Source organism: Lolium rigidum, chromosome 6 (assembly GCF_022539505.1).
Source record: "Lolium rigidum isolate FL_2022 chromosome 6, APGP_CSIRO_Lrig_0.1, whole genome shotgun sequence".
Taxonomy (NCBI): Eukaryota; Viridiplantae; Streptophyta; class Magnoliopsida; order Poales; family Poaceae; genus Lolium; species Lolium rigidum.
In genome coordinates, this window is record NC_061513.1 from 93,163,344 (window position 1) to 93,179,405 (window position 16,062).

A 16,062-nucleotide genomic window follows, 5' to 3' on the forward strand; every position below is an offset into this window, starting at 1 on the left:
TGGGTGTAAAAAATCACTAGATTTTGACGAGGTTTTGTCAAATAGCACTAATCCCGAATTGATAACAAATTGACACCGTTTCTAACCTATTGGGCCCAGTTGGCAGGTCCAATTTGCTGAGGTGGACTAGAGCCCAACAACACTAAAAATAAATGAAAACAACAAAAAAAATAGAGGAGGAGCCCCAACCGTATCCCCATCCCCGTCCCGACACCACCGCCGCCGTACTCCGCCGCCATCAGCGAGGCGGGCCGCCGCCGCACGACTGTGAGGCGGGCCGACGACGCACGACTGCGAGGCGGGCCGCTGCCGCACGACTGCGAGGAAGGCTGCCGCCGCACGCCGGCGAGGATGGCCGCCGCCGTACTCCGCCGCCACCAGCGAGGCGGGGCGCCACCGCGCACCTGCGAGGAAGCCGCCGCTCCGTCGCGCGTCGTTGCCCGCTAAGTACACGGCGACGGCGGAGCAAGGTGCGTCCTCTTCAGAGTCCGTCGTGACGCAGGAATGGTTTAGTGTTTTTTGTGAAAATGTCGGCAAAATATGGTAATTTTTTGCTTCCGAAACACAAAGTGGTACCAAAATCGATATTTAGCTGCGAATGTGGTGGTTTTATACTAACAACTTCAAAGAACACTAAAGTAATAAAATCATAAATAGGTCCTTACACCACCTCGCGATGATTACAAACACTAGCACGATCCCAATGCGCGTCATCATCATCCTGTCCCTCTATCACCGGAGCCGAGTAAAGTTTTACGTATAGTATAGCTTCTTGTCATAAACAAACGGCAAGTCATCGTGTTAAGGCCACAAAGAACCACTACAAGAGAATTTGCATGTAGAGACACTATTTTGGTCCAGTAGAAACACTTAAATTGCTCTTACGTAGTTATAGAGGCATTTCCATATTGTCTCAAAAGTGTCACTATGGGAGGTGTCTCTACGTGCTAAGGACAATAGTAATAATATCTTTACATTTTAGAAGACATAAAATAGGCATTATATTGTGTCTCTAGTGTAAATAAATGTGAAGAAATCATGTGAAAAGCAATACTCGAACTCATGACCTTAATGATTAAGACTTAATCCATTAACTATCTCACCCTTTTACAAGTATATGTTGATACTTGGAACAAATTTCTAATTAGTATTGCCCACCATGGTCCAAACATAGAACAAATGTCTCTAGAGAACAAGCAAAATGCCTCAAACATTGCCTCTAGAGGAAAAGTAAAGACATACAATCAAGTTTCTCATGGATTGCCTCTTGATAACTTATCTGTGACACTTTTGGAGTGTCTCATAAGTTGTCTATAGAATGAAAATTGCAATACCATACAGAAATGTCTCAACTAATGTCCCTACATTTGAGACTATTTCTGAAGTGTCTCAAAAAGTGCCACTACAATATGCAAAGTGTCTTAATGTGATTTTTAATGAGGCAAAGTAGGAAGTGTCTCTAGTAAAATGTCTCTATGGAAGGTTTTTCTTGTAGTGAACCAGTGCACCGGAGCAACAGCTATCGCCAAAGAATATAACTGGACAACATCTAGCAGTGTGCCCTAACATAAAGGGGCTCGCTACCAGTGCGTCTAATAGAAGTATGCACGGTGGGCATGCGACAAGTATCTAGAATATTCGCCGCGTGTAGCGAGGGCACGCAAGCCGTATGAATACCGCTGGCGCGTTACCACTCGCGACGGGGGCCGCGACTATAATATCCAAGTTTCACATGTTGCTGATAGTGTTTTCCCTACTAGTGATATTACAAAAACTTCATAATTTTGTAATCAAATAATAACTATGCCATTGGTGAATCCGCAACTATATGATAAAATTTTACCTTTATTGAGTTTCAAGTTGTTTGCATCACTCATGATGTATTTTATCTCTTTACAGTTTATTCACTATTGCTTTGTTCACAACTCAACATCAACAATTGCTTTCATCTCACTTTAGTTTAGATTAAGAATAACTCGCAAATATCTCTGAGTGAAAGTAACAATTGGAAATTAAACCTTTACCAAATAGGTCCACCACCGTAGTTTGATACTCTTACTTTTCGAAACTAGCAACTCATGGCATATGCACTTGTAGCCATGATGCTGTTTTATGGTGCCGTTGTCGTGGAGCTAATCGTTTTTTTGTTTCAAGTTATTATATTTCATTATATATACTTAGTTGTTTGCATGTTCTAGGAACATGGCTATGTATGAGCACCAGCACAAACATGCCACTCTCAAGGACTTCGGAGAACCACCTATCGATGCTTCTATAAGAGCACCTCCGATGCTAAACACTGATGAGTATGAGGTTGACCCCATACTACTTGATATACTGCACAATAGGAAAATATTTGTGAGTGAAGATGATACGGAAGATCAGTATGCTCATATTGATCAAATTAGTTGTATATGCAAGATCTTTAAGTTGAATATTTTTAACTATGAGGAAATGAAATTAATTTTTTTATTCATACACTTTCTAAAAATAGGCACTCACTTGGTATAAATCTTTGTACGCAAAAATATGTGACACCTATAAATCTTCATAATCAAGCCCACCATCATCCTCCTCTTTGTTATTTCTACTTACTCATTGTTGTCATTAACATCCGTATCAATATTATCTAAAAACAGGACATCATCACCATCCTCTACATCATAGTCACTATCATAAAATTAGAGCCGGTCTCATCGCCATCTGCATCTGCAATATCTTCACTGTCATCCACTGCTGCATATCCCATTGCACATGAGCTAGGAATGTTATGGATTTGAACCTTTACGGCACCTTTATCTGCTGCATGTGGGTTTGAAAATGGGGATTGAATTTGTACAATTACTTCTTCTCTAAGACTCTTGAGGAAACTAGTGTGATTCACCATGAGGCACAAATTTTTGTCATCCATCACAACAGCTGTCATTGAAAGGATGTGAAAATCAGTCTCAATGCAACAGAGGCCATCTATTAGATCTTTCCTAGGAAGGCACCAATATATTTTTCTACAAAGAGTATATGTTAATATCGCGGAGATACCAATTACGCCTAGCCTCTGCAACAACGCATTGCCCTAGCGGCATTACGGATGCACACGACCCAAAAAAGAAAAAAGAATTACAAAAAGAAAATTCCCGCTACAGTAATCTATTCCTTGAAACAACGACACTAAGGGTATCTCTAGTCGCGTCCCCCAAACCGTCCCCCAAAGGGATTTGGGGCGCGCCGGACAAAAAAAACGTTCCCAGCCGCGTCCCCCAAAGCCGCTTTTTATCCGGCGCGCCCCGATACGGTGTCCGGCACCTCGAGGCCATCCCCGCCCCATAGGGGACGCTCCGGGCACGCCAGACACAACGAAAAGCGAGGCAGACTCCCACATGTCGGCGAATATTTCCATAAACCGTTGGTTCGCGCCTTTTTTCTCGTCGCTCCTTCCCTCCGCGCCTCCCGCGCCTCCGCTGCCGCTGGATTTGTCGGCTGTTTCGACGACTGATCTCTTCTGAGAGTCGCCACCGTCGTCGCGGTTGGCACTCTCGCCGGTCGTTCCGCTGCTGCCACTTCACCTGTGCATCCCAGAACACGGCGTCAAATCTGCCCCACCTCCGTGCACACAAGGTGCTCGACGACTTGCCAGGTACGCGCGATTGGCCGCTATTCGTTGCCTCGTCTACCGCGGCGCAATTTTAACCATTGATTTTGCTTCAGACATGGATAGCGACGACGAGATGATTGCCCTACTGCTGGAGGACGAGCAAGCCTTCGACGACGACCTCCGGGAGCATTTGCTGATCATCGCGGCCCTCCAGGACGTGCTTAACGCCGAGGCAGAGAAGAGGAAGAGGCCGCGCCGCGGAGGATTAAGGCCGGGGAGAAAGAAGTCGAAGCCCCGGCAAAGGATGGAGGGGCATACCATGCTGCACAACGACTACTTCGCAGATGACGCAACACATGCCGACAATTTTTGGCGCCGGTATAGGATGAGCAAGGGTCTGTTCATGAATATCATCCACGGCTTTCGAGAGTTCGAACCCTACTTCAAGCTCAAGCACGACGCTTTAGGCGATGTCGGGTTCTCGTCGATTCAGAAGTGCAACGCCGCCATGAGGATGCTTGCATACGGAGCACCTGCCGATACACAGGACGACTACCTTCGCATCAGTGAGTCTACTGCCATTGAGTGCATGTACAAGTTTTGCCGAGCTGTGGTGGGAAAGTTTGGCAAATACTACTTGAGAGGGCCAACTGAGGAAGAGACTGCAACGATAATGGCACAAAATGCTGCCAGAGGCTTCCCTGGAATGCTTGGAAGCATCGATTGCATGCACTGGTCATGAAAGAACTGCCCGTTTGCTTGGTAAGGTATATACAAAGGACGTTATGGATATTGCAGTGTGGTGCTTGAAGCTGTGACAGATTATGACCTGTGGATTTGGCATTCTTTCTTTGGCATGGTGGGATCACACAATGACATCAACGTGTTGCAGTAGTCTCCGATGTTCAGCAGACTAGTGAAAGGTCATGCTCCACCATGCAACTATGAGGTCAATGGCCACCAATATACCAAAGGCTATTATCTAGCAGATGGTATATATGCAGAATGACACACTTTTGTCAAAACAATCTCGAATCCATCGGGTCAGAAGAATTGCTACTTTGCTTCGCGACGGGAGGCTTGCAGGAAGGATGTCGAGCGGGCATTTGGTGTGCTTCAAGCTCAATTCGCAATTGTCCGGTATCCTGCTCTAAGCTGGTCTCAGGACCAAATGTGGGAGGCGATGCAGGCTTGTGTGATCATGCACAACATGATCATCGAGGATGACCACAAGAATCATGCCAAGATACATATTGGTCCCTATGAGTGTCAGGGCCCTCTTGCGGAGGTTCATCATGAGTTGCCTGCAGATTTTGCTGATTTCCTCGCCATGCACGCAGAGATCCGTGACAACAATGTTCACGAGTAACTTCCAGCTGATCTCGTTGAGCATTTGTGGAGGATCAAAGGATTATCAGCAAATGCCGCGGCACCTTGATCTAGCCCTATTTATTACATTTGTTAAGTTGTTTTATTGTTTATTGTATTTTAATTTGAAAACAAGCTCCGCAAACATATTTATTTGTATGCTATATTTAATGTTTGTGGGCGGCATTTGGGGGGCGCGACTGGGGAGCGACGTCCCCCAAACGCGGCACGAACAAAACACGTCCCCTAAACGCTCAATCCGGCGCCCTTTGGGGGACGGTTTGGGGGACGCGATTGGAGATGCTCTAACACCACCAAGACAGTACCAGAAGTTCAGCTTCTCCAAAAGGGACGTCTCCAAGATGGAAATAGTGCACAAGCTCCATCTTTGTCCAATCATAGATCTTAGGTTTTCACCCTGAAGAAAATCGTCACTCTCAAAACAATGCCTTTAACAAGGACATTGTCAGGCACAACCAATTAAGGCCAGACCTTGGATTTTCAACCTGAGAGGTAAGACTTTGAACTTCTCTTGTGTAGTTGCCCCCACTTGCATACCGCTGCTTCAAGTCATGAATCACCAAGCCAAATCCTCATCGCCACCCAGACTCAAACCACCATAGCTAGTCCTCAAATCTGGTCTTCCATGTCATTCTCTGCCAGCACCACGGAACGAAAACGTGCTACATTATATTAATGGCCAGCAGAGCTTCGAAGCGCTCCCTCTGAAACCAAACGGCCAGAGAAAAACACGGGTGCGCATGAACAAATTTCACACGATCCAGCTATCTCCAGGCATGTCATCTATTTGGAATTCGCGGGCAGAGCCTTCCGGAAAACGACAGTCCAGCCTTAGGACAGCCACCGGCGGATCATCATCTTTGCGTGAATTGGGCGAATTGAAACCTTAGGACAGCCACCTTTATTCTGGTGGACCAACAACCCCCTCACCGCCGGCCGGCTTCCAGCGAACGGAAAGAGCGGGCCAACCCCTCCAGGCCCAGATCGAGCCCAATGGATGGCCCCTGATCGGCCCACGCGCATATCGATTGGATGCAGGCGCCTCCGTCAGGACCACGCCGCCGCCGACACAGTACCGTGCACGCCGCCTTTGCCTCCTCCGCGCTACCGCGCTTCGCTATCGCGCGACGGCGAGCGCCACCGCCCCGCCGCCATGACTTCACCTTCGCCGGAGGAAAGGACCCCCCCCCCGCGCGAAGGGAAATCGATGGGCCGCGCCAAACCCAGCATGCCGTCTTTGACAGCCAGGCGTGGCCGCCACCGCCGGCAGCAGCCCTCGCGCACGACCGACCCGAGGCAGGCGGCGGCAGCGGCCGGCGGGAGGTACCTCGATCTGGCAATGACGGGTTGAGAGTCGCCTCCTGAACCTCCCTCGCGCGAACGGCCCATTAGGGAAAAAAATCCCTTAAAAATGGAGAGAATTTTACTTCCCAGCCTCTAGGCACCAATATATATAGATATTCTGGATGTCATCTCATGTCCTACTTGCCTAAGGAGATCTTCAACCCACACGAGTGAAAATGTATCAGTAGAGCGGTTGTCAAATAAATCCACACTCCCACTTTCATAGCAAAGATTGTCCTTGAGTCCACAAAAGAATCTATTGTGCACCAATTCAATGGTAAACTTGTCATGATCATCTACTCGAAATTCAGACGAAGTGTAAACAATTTTTACATGACAAGCCATAGAATTGTTTCTTTGTTTCTATTGCTTATAATTTTGAGCATGGACATACAACAGAACCTACTGCAGTACATGGAAGAGAAAGGCCACCAAAAAGCAGGAGCTGACTAGCAAGAATGATACAGTGGATGAACTGAAGGAGATAGAGCACTACGGCAGGAGCAGGACGATACAGCAGCCATCCAGACTAGACTTACTGATTGGTAAGTGATACTTGTTGAATTCAGCTAACAAAATTAATCAAGTCAATTTCACCAAACACAACTGAATGTTAATAGTGTGTTGTCCTATGTCAGACTTAGTCAGACTTAGTGTTCATATTCAGTTATTGTTAACTTAATTCAAAATTCCATCTGGTAACTCCTTAATGCCGATAACAGTGATCATAGAACTGGATTATTGCAATGCAACTGCACATAATCTAACAATGGACATCACAAACCCTAACACTGCTAAAATTTCAACGAAATTTGATGACTTCATATGATGCTGAAACAGGACACCATCTTTTTTTTGCGAAACACAGTAGAATCAAAGGCGCTCATACATATGCGCACACACTCACCCCTATGAACGCACGCACACCCTACCCCTATGAGCACCTCCAAGATACTGCATCGAAGAATTGATCCGGCGGGTATTGAGATTGACGAAGTCACCATAGGCGCCTCGCTGTTGACGGGAACATCGCCTCCCACTGAAGAATATTCCGCCTTTATGAGACACCAAAGTTTCAAATCTGGGATTTGAACTCTGGTGGGTTGGGGGTGCCACTGTCCTCCTAACCATCCAACCACATATTGGTTCTCAAACAGGACACCATCTAAAGTCAAGATTTCTGCAAGAATCATGGGGGAAACGATGCCTACACACTATCAGTACCAACATCATCTCATTTCCATGGGGTGGGAGGGGGCAGTAATCGAAGTCATCCACAACGCCGATGAGATAAGCCTTGCGCTGAGATAAACCCATATCGGCAAAAGCTCTGGAGGTGCTCTAGGGAAGAACATTTTCACCGTACCGCGGAGGATCTTCGCGCCATCCGCGATGACGGGGATCATCGCCCATTGTCACTTGGTCGACGTCTCCGTCTCCACTGCCTCAGTCTCTGTGTACGTCGCCTACAAGCTCGCCTCCTTCCTCTGTACAAGGAAAATGATCGGGGAAAATCGGCAACTGCCCACTAAATCTGTGGCACAAGGGAAGGCAAACCTAGTTAAGCTAGATATACTACGCTAGGATTTGTTTCGAACTACAGTTTTTTTTTTGCTAAATAGTTATAGTTGGGCCATAGCCAGGGTGGCGGACAAGTGTCAAGTTCTGATTGGTTTTGTATGTTTTTACACCCGATACAACTATTTGTACCACTGCATCACAACTTGCAAAAAGTTGTATGGATCTGCACCCAAATGACAACTTTTTGTATGTCTGGTGCGTTACCTATCAATTATACTATGGATCCTTTTTCCAAAGATACATTTCCTTGCCTGTAATAAACTCATGACAACTTAAACGTTTTTTCATAAATGATGTTACTTTGAGTCATCAGAAAAGAAAAATAAGGGTTTTGTTGTGAAATAGGTCTTTACACTGAGCCCTTGTAAATATGGTTTTTTTTTCTTGGTAAAATTTATAGATATTTTGATATGAATTGCATATGAAGACTGAAATGAGTAAACAAATACACTAGAATGCGTCCGGATACATATGATTCAGGAAAAAGCTAAAACATGGTATAATTGGGAACATATTATTTCATCGAAGGAGCTGCAGGCTCCCAATTACTTTACTCTCTTAAATTCGAGCAACCACAAAAGTTGAGAAAGGAGGATGCGCCTGCAGAAAACAGAGCTCATCCTTTTGTTATTTTCTTGCGTATGAAGCAGAAGGCTACCTTGGTTGTTTCTGTTTCTATTTGCAAATGTCCCTGTGCATAGCTAGGAGTAGTATTTAACAACGACTTGCTGTACGCCTGTACCGTGAGCACCAAGTCCGCGAGACCGCGTAAAAGCGTGCCCCCCGGGTTACTGGTAACACTCGCAACCTCATCCTGGGCTGAGCTGCCCAGCTGCCACGACGCTTCCTCCTCTTTATAAGAGCTGAACCAAAGCTCCGTCCTCTACTTCCGCCACCAAAGCTGCCTTTCAACTCGCACCAACGAACTCACGCGCAGCACTGTGCACACGTGCTCTGGCAGCTTAGCTCGCGAGGTGGCACCATGCAGGCGCCTGGCATCGTCAACGCGGACGGCAGCGCCGCCACTGGCTTCGGCTCGGCAGCGGCCGACGAGCAGTTCTACGAGGCGGTCGTGAGGGAGCTGACCCGCGGGAAGGAGCTGACGGCGCAGCTGCAGGCGGAGGTGCTGCGGGCGCTACGCGGCCAGCGCCATGCCGAGGCCGCCGCCGCATTCATCCTGCAGGAGGTGTCCCGCGCCTTCACCTTCTGCATCTCCATCATGGACGGCTCCGCCCCGGCCCCCGCCGCCGCGCCATCCCACGCGACCGTTGCCACCGCCGCCGCCGTGGGCGCGCGCCGGGCTAGGGATGACGGCGCGCCAAGAAAGTGAGTCGTCTAGCTACTACTAGTTCTACGTACGGCATTCCCTGCCATTGTAGAAGGAACAAGTCGATGAATGGATTATGTGTGGATCTAATTTGTTATTCAACAGAAGCATCATGACACCCTCGCCCAACTCGGATGGCTACGAGTGGAGGAAGTATGGCCAGAAGAGGATCATGGGGACAAGCTTCCCAAGGTTAGCTAATCAGTAATGGGATATATATATATACTATATGTAGTATTCTATCTTACTTATCTCAACAACTAACTAATGGATTAGTGATTAAGTTGCCATGTCGTTGTAAGAAGGACAAACAAAAGAACATGAAAGAAATGGCTAAGCGTAAGGTTTAGATCGTGGCGCTTCTAGACTAGAGTCAGCGCGTAGAAGGATAACATAAAAAAATACGTGGGTATATGTGATTGAGTATTCCGATTCTGGATGGCAGCTTGAGATGGGGAAGCTGGACAAACACAAAATGTTGCGCTCGCTTGACACGCAGCGACCTCGAAAAAGATCCCCACTTTACCCACACGTTTGAAAGCATCGCCGAAGTGAAATCGTGTCCATTCGAAGGGGAAGCAAAAGATAAAGTCAGTTTTCATGCTGACGCCTGTTTTCTTTTTCATTCAGGTTCGGAGGATGTTGTTTCTTTCTCGCCAAAAGGGAATGTTTTTTTAACAAACCTTTCGTGCCCGATAGCTACGTTTTGTGGCGCGCGGGATTCTCGTGTGTTTTACTCTGTCTGCGTTTGGAGAGTACTAATTTGTCCTAGTACTAGTATCATGTTAGAAGCGTCTAATTAGTCATTTGAGGCGACGTCACTAGCAACTAGTTAATCAATTTGAAGCGACGTCAGCACTAGCAGCCAGCTAGCCGCCATGTGCTAACATCAGATCACCTTATTAGTATACGTACACCTACATGTGTAGGATAAACAGATTGTATTTCTTACTCCCACTTGTATACACGCAGGTGCTACTTCCGATGCTGCTACCACCGCGAGCGCAGCTGCCCGGCGACGAAGCAGGTGCAGGAGCAGCACAGCAACGGCGGCCCCAGGATGTACCTCGTCATCTACGTCCACGAGCACACCTGCCACCGCACGTCGCCGGCCGTAGCGGAGCCTGAGGCGACCACAGGTAGTCCCACGGAGATGCTCGACTTCTCCGCCGCCGCGGGGTTCTCGCGGCAGCAACCGGGCGGCGTCGTGCAGCTGAGCAAGGAGGAGCTCGAGCAGCAGGTGCTCGTCTCCTCCCTCACCTGCGTGCTGCAGGGGAGACAGCTCTACCCCGGCGGCGGATCGCCGGAAGAATGGTCGTCGCAGGGACGCCCTCGCCAAGACGGCGCGCCCGTACCCGCTGTTTCCATCGAGACGTCGGCTGAGCTGCCGGCGTCGTTGGGCGATGATGACGGGCTGGATGTCATGGACTACGATGTGTCGGACACGATGTATTTCGGCGCATCCTCATCATATTCCTATGGAGGTGACCACGAACTGCTGCTTTGAGGGGTGCGTCAGTGCGTGAGCTAACGTGATCGATCATGTCGATCGATAATATACGTAGATCGAGTTTTGAGAGTCTACATGAGCGCGGCGGTTTTATCGTGTGTGTTTAGGAAGATGATGACAGAGCCACTCAGCCTACTTATTGTCAACTACTATCAGGTTTGATACAATGTAGGAGTACGTCTAAGTACGGGCCATACATATACAGTCACTCCCTAGCTATATACAAGTATTGTTCCAGTCTATGCAACTAAATCTTATGGTCTGCGTTGCTCAAGTCAAGTTTGATCAGGCTGAGGAGCGTCCAAATTGATATCTTCCACCAGTAGAAAAAGGGTCTATAGTTCAGGTTGCGAACCGGTTCTAGTCCCGATTATTTAACCGGAACTACAAAATAAGGACTAAAGGCTTTTTCTTTAGTCCCGATTGTCCACAACTCGGGAGTAAAGACCTTTCTGTCGGGCAAGTCGAGGGTTGGGGCTGAAGAATTTTTAGTTTTGGTTGGTAACATAAACCGGAACTAAAGGCCTGCACGTGTCGTGTGCGGTCTAGTGGAGTACCTTCTTTGTGTTTTCCATTCAAGCTAGTTTTTTTTTTAAATTTAATATTTTAGTAATTTAACCAATTTACTCTCTAACTACACTTAATCTCTAGTATCCGTAACCCATTCTCAAACTACTTCAGCACAAGCACATTTAACTTTTGAGTTCCTTCCGAACAAGCTTTCAAGTATACCAGCACACCTTATTGATACAATATTAGTATCATATCAATCGTATTGACCTTTTGGTCATGATGTCACACATTGATATTAGTATCATATAAAAAAATGGAAATACCTAAAATCTGAAGTTTTTCATATTTCCGTTTGGCAGTTTGAGAATCTAAAAATTGGCTTGAATTCGGATGTAACTTTTCGCGTATATATATTTTCATATATTAAACATTTTTATCAAGTTAGTATACAAAAGTTATAACCAGCAGTACAACAAGGATCTAGTTCCAAAATATCTGGCAAGAGCAAGACAAGTTAAGACGGATTAGCAACCTTGACATTCCGTTTTAAAGTAGAGACCTTACGAAGTTCGGAAATCAGGTATTAAAAGGGTAGCGTCATCTATTTAAAAAACTAAATGATTTCCCGAATAAATCTCGTATAGGGCAACATTAGGATGCTAAAATATTAGAACTAACAAGTCTGGACACACGAAGGTAAGAACCCAAACAGGAAACTGTATATTCGTATTAAAACTGGTTGATTATTCCACTGGTGGAGCATCTTTGTCGAAGGAAAGGGCAAAATCAACATGCTAATCCCTGTTCCATAATAGGAAGAAGCTCCTGGCAAGTCCCAAGCAGTCATTCGCTTGACTATACGTCGTTAGATAGATAAGATCTTTCCATCGAACTTTTTCATATAGATAATCATGCTGCTAGTCCGAAACTCCGAATGCTTCACCTACAATTCGAACTCGGGCGGGTGAGGTGTAGGCACCAAGCCAGCGCTTGGTTCTCGAAATAGGCTTTCGCCCCGCTATATTAATATAGCAACCAACCGATACAACAAGCACGCTAGGCTACAGCACAACCAAGCCCAAAAGGAAACACAGGAGAAAAGAAAGAGAAAACAAAGCCGACACCGGCAGCTTGACAAGAACAAAGATGACTCGCAACCGCTGCGCCCTTCAGAGAATGCCACCACACTCCTAGCACGCCGAGGCGCCGCGTATCAAGCAACACCTTCAACAAGGAAAGTGACGACGACGCCACTCCTGCCCGGACTAGTCCTAGGGTTTCCCCCGATACGCGGAAGGGATTGGGGAGGAGGGACTATCGACGCCCTTCAGGAAGGCAAGGCGACACCCGCAGGCGTCACCGCGTCAGTGTCGGGCCTGCCGACAAGATTTCTCCCGTCCACCAACCCACAAACCCGGACGAATCGACGTGCTCCACCAGACTTGCCGCCCACCAGCACACGCCACCGCGATCTTGAAGCCATCCACGTTGTCTCGCTATGGTCGCCGGAGTAGGGCCTAGACGTAGAGACGAGAGACAGCCGGGTCGGGGGTAGCAGACACCTCGGCCGAGCGGGGAGGGAACTACCTCCACCGCCTTCGCGGTAGCCGATCGGACATGGCGGCGAGGTCAAACCCGCACCGGCCGGGCCCAAACAGGCCCGCAAAGACCTCACTACCACGTTGCGGCAGGCCGGCCGGAGTACCACCGCCACCCAGCCACCGCCGTCGCATCTACTCCACCTCCGGGGAGCATCACCGGCCCAGCCCCTCGGGGCCCCGGACTGGGCCCGGATCCGGGCCGAGCGAGGCCCTGCCATGGCCGTCCGCCTACGCTGCTCCGCCACCAAGGGTCGCGCCGCCGCTCCTCCACCCACCCGCCGCACGGGAACCACCCCGCCGCGCCGGACCGCCGCCGCCGAGGTGCACCGCCGCCCGCCAGGGTCCCCACGCCCCCAGCGCAGCGACGGGTAGAGCCGAGCCCGCCACCGCCGGCACCGCCCAGGCAAGGGCCCGGCGGCTCCCGCCGACGGCGGCGGCAAGGGGGAGCGCGAGGAGAGGGAGAGCCGGCCGGGGAAAGGAGCGCGGCCCGACCGCCGCGGGGGGGGGCGGGGTCGCGGGAGAGGGGAGGGGGTTTTTCTTCGAATATTATGAAGTTTGATAGTAGTCGATCGGGTTGCCTCTCGTCCAGCGCTTGGTTCGACGGGTAGAGAAACTAGACTCGAGGTGATTTCCCAAATGTCATGGAAAAGTGAACCTCGAGGCCGCATGAAGATAATCTAAATCACTTGTTAAATTTCCATTTGATAATTATATGATACAAAACTCAGAGGTAATATACTATTATGTAGTTCTTTTTACAGCAAGTAATAATAGTAGTCTCTCCGATTCTTTCTACTTAATGCTAAAATAGATATATTTATATTAACGTTAAAGTAATATGAAGCGGATGGAGTATGCGATTCTATTTTTCTGAAAGGACGATGACATACCTGTCTCGTTCTCAAAACATCATGGCATGGCGAGACTAGGCATGTCATAACTGGCTGATGTTAACGAGTCAGGGGACAGATTTTCCAACATTCGTCGTGCGAGATTGCGACGATCTCGATTGCTTTAGCCCTAAGCTAGTGTGACCTTATCGATCGACCGACCGACCTGGTTGACCAGACGTAGTTTGCTTACTTTGTGGAGAGCCGCCAGCAATACAGACAGGTGCGTGCGTTGGGTGTGTGTGTGTGTGTGAAAGAAACCGTGAGTTAAGGAACGAAACCATCGCTTGCTCGATCGGTCAGCACATCATCCGAGTTCTCCTGTGGAAAGCTGTACGATGTCTGTTGTGTGCTTTGTCCGAAGGTGACGTCATGCGCGCGCGCGTCACGAAATGCCGCCGCGTCGGACGTCACCCGCGTTGCCGCCCGATCGATGGTGAGCATCTTCCCGGCCGGCCAGCACGTGATAATCATTCACCCACTGCTAAAACTAACACTACGGGAAAAACTTTCTTTGCCTTATATGCACGGCAAAGCTTTGCCGTGCGTGCCGCACGGCAAAGACCGCACGGTAAAGGCTTCTTTGCCGTACGCCTCGCCAATGTTGCATGGCGAAGGTGCTTTGCCGTGCGACGCTCGCATGCGCAGCATTGCTTCTTTGCCGTGTGCTAAATATGGTTTATCTAAAAAGCTCCAAGCCGATCGGTCCGGGATTCGAACCTAGGACGCTGAGTAGAGAAAGCGTGCTAACCTGCCACTGAGCTAAGCGTTCGTTTGTTGATAACTATACCACACCACACCTTTTGAGCTGAGAAGAAATCCAGTTTTTACATCTTTACCGTGCGCTTACACTAGGCAAAGACTTGCTTTGCCGTGTGATTGTTAAAAACACTAGGCAAAGACTTGCTTTGCCGTGCGTTTGTTAAAAACACTAGGCAAAGGCGTGCACGGCGATGCCTTTTGTGCTTTGCCGTGTGCCAGCGTCTTTGCCGTGTAGCCTATCTTTACCGTGCGCTATGTTGGTTCTTTGCCGTTCAACTTTCTTTGCCGTGCGCTCTCTTCCGTTGTTGCCGTGAATCAAATCTTTGTCGTGCGCTCATGTCTGTGTTTGCCGTGGCCAAAATCTTTGCCGTGCGTTTTCTACGTGCGCACGGCAAAGAATCTTTGCCGTGCGGAAACACACGGCAAAGATGCAATGCACGGCAAGCTGCAGTTTTCCCGTAGTGTAACATCTTCCTTCCTACGCGCTTCTATTGCGGGTCCCCTCTTTTTTCTTTCTTGTGGCCAAGCAAGCAGATTAGGGCGATTCAACTAACATTCATTTGAACTTTGCATTTCATTCAAAAATATTTATATCTATGCCAAATAGGAGTAAAGTTCAACTAAATTCAAACAAAAACTAGACCTAAATCTTCTCATCGTCGCGACGGCCGATGACGAACCACTCGTAGGCATCATCGTAGTCAGGCTTGTAGTCTTTGACGACCCCGCTAGGGTCGGCGTCACCGCTCTTCCAGCACCACCGTTGTGGCACATGAGGTCGAGGAGGTTGCATGTGCCCTCCATAGACAAGACGAGGCCAACAAACGGCGAGGCGCACCAACCTTCGTCGTTGCTTGCTAAGTCCGCTAGGGCCGGTGATAGCCCCGGTATGTCATTTGGGTCCTCAATGGCACGCATCGAGGCCACCCGTTGTGCGCGCTACTCCCTCCACTTTTAAACTAGTACATAGTGACACTATGGACACCAGACACCTAATATATCAATGTCAACGACACGATTACGGTTAAACAAATTTACGCGTGCCCATAGGATGTCGTGTCGGACAAACCCCATTTGGTCCGTACGCATTGCAATGGCTATTTTCAAAGCAAGTTTCCAATATTTGTGGCAACGGATATACTCCCTCCGATTCATATTAATTGGCTCAGCTTTGTTAGTTGAGTCAGTTAATTTGAATAGGAGGGAATGCATACATATATTTTGTTGATAAGCGAGTCTCATCGTAAACAAACATTTTGAAAAATTTCGATGCCAAGTTTAGCAGCCCAATAGGCCCACGCGTGTAGCTGTAAGATCACGACACTCCCGTCTCTCTCTGGCTCCCGGACTCTCAAAAGACCAAACCCTAGTTGTAGGCCATCCACGGTATCCCGAGAAGACCCCGCTCGCCGATCGTCCCGATCTCTTCTCCTCCTCCTTCTCGGAGGAAGAAGATTCATACCAAGAGATCGGGTGTCTCCTTTCTCGCGCGACATGACGAGGGAGTACACAACCCGTAGACCCAAGGAAGCTTCTCATCGAGCAAGACCAGG

The 16,062-nt window shown here is 48.4% G+C and overlaps 1 protein-coding gene across 1 annotated transcript; it reads left to right on the forward strand.

Annotated features, from left to right (window-relative positions):
- Positions 1–8,888: 8,888 nt before the first annotated feature.
- LOC124662963 (probable WRKY transcription factor 54) lies at positions 8,889–10,869 on the forward strand. Its single transcript, XM_047200734.1, has 3 exons — positions 8,889–9,232; positions 9,339–9,425; positions 10,206–10,869. Exons 1-3 carry the CDS (start codon positions 8,889–8,891, stop codon positions 10,738–10,740), a joined length of 966 nt encoding a protein of 321 aa, XP_047056690.1. The 3' UTR covers positions 10,741–10,869.
- Positions 10,870–16,062: the final 5,193 nt, after the last annotated feature.

Excerpts from the sequence above, each read along its gene's own strand:
- LOC124662963 (XM_047200734.1), top strand. The coding sequence starts at position 8,889 with ATGCAGGCGCCTGGCATCGTCAACGCGGACGGCAGCGCCGCCACTGGC. Across the intron at positions 9,233-9,338 it reads GATGACGGCGCGCCAAGAAA|AAGCATCATGACACCCTCGC; the intron begins GTGAGTCGTCTA and ends GTTATTCAACAG. Across the intron at positions 9,426-10,205 it reads ATGGGGACAAGCTTCCCAAG|GTGCTACTTCCGATGCTGCT; the intron begins GTTAGCTAATCA and ends GTATACACGCAG.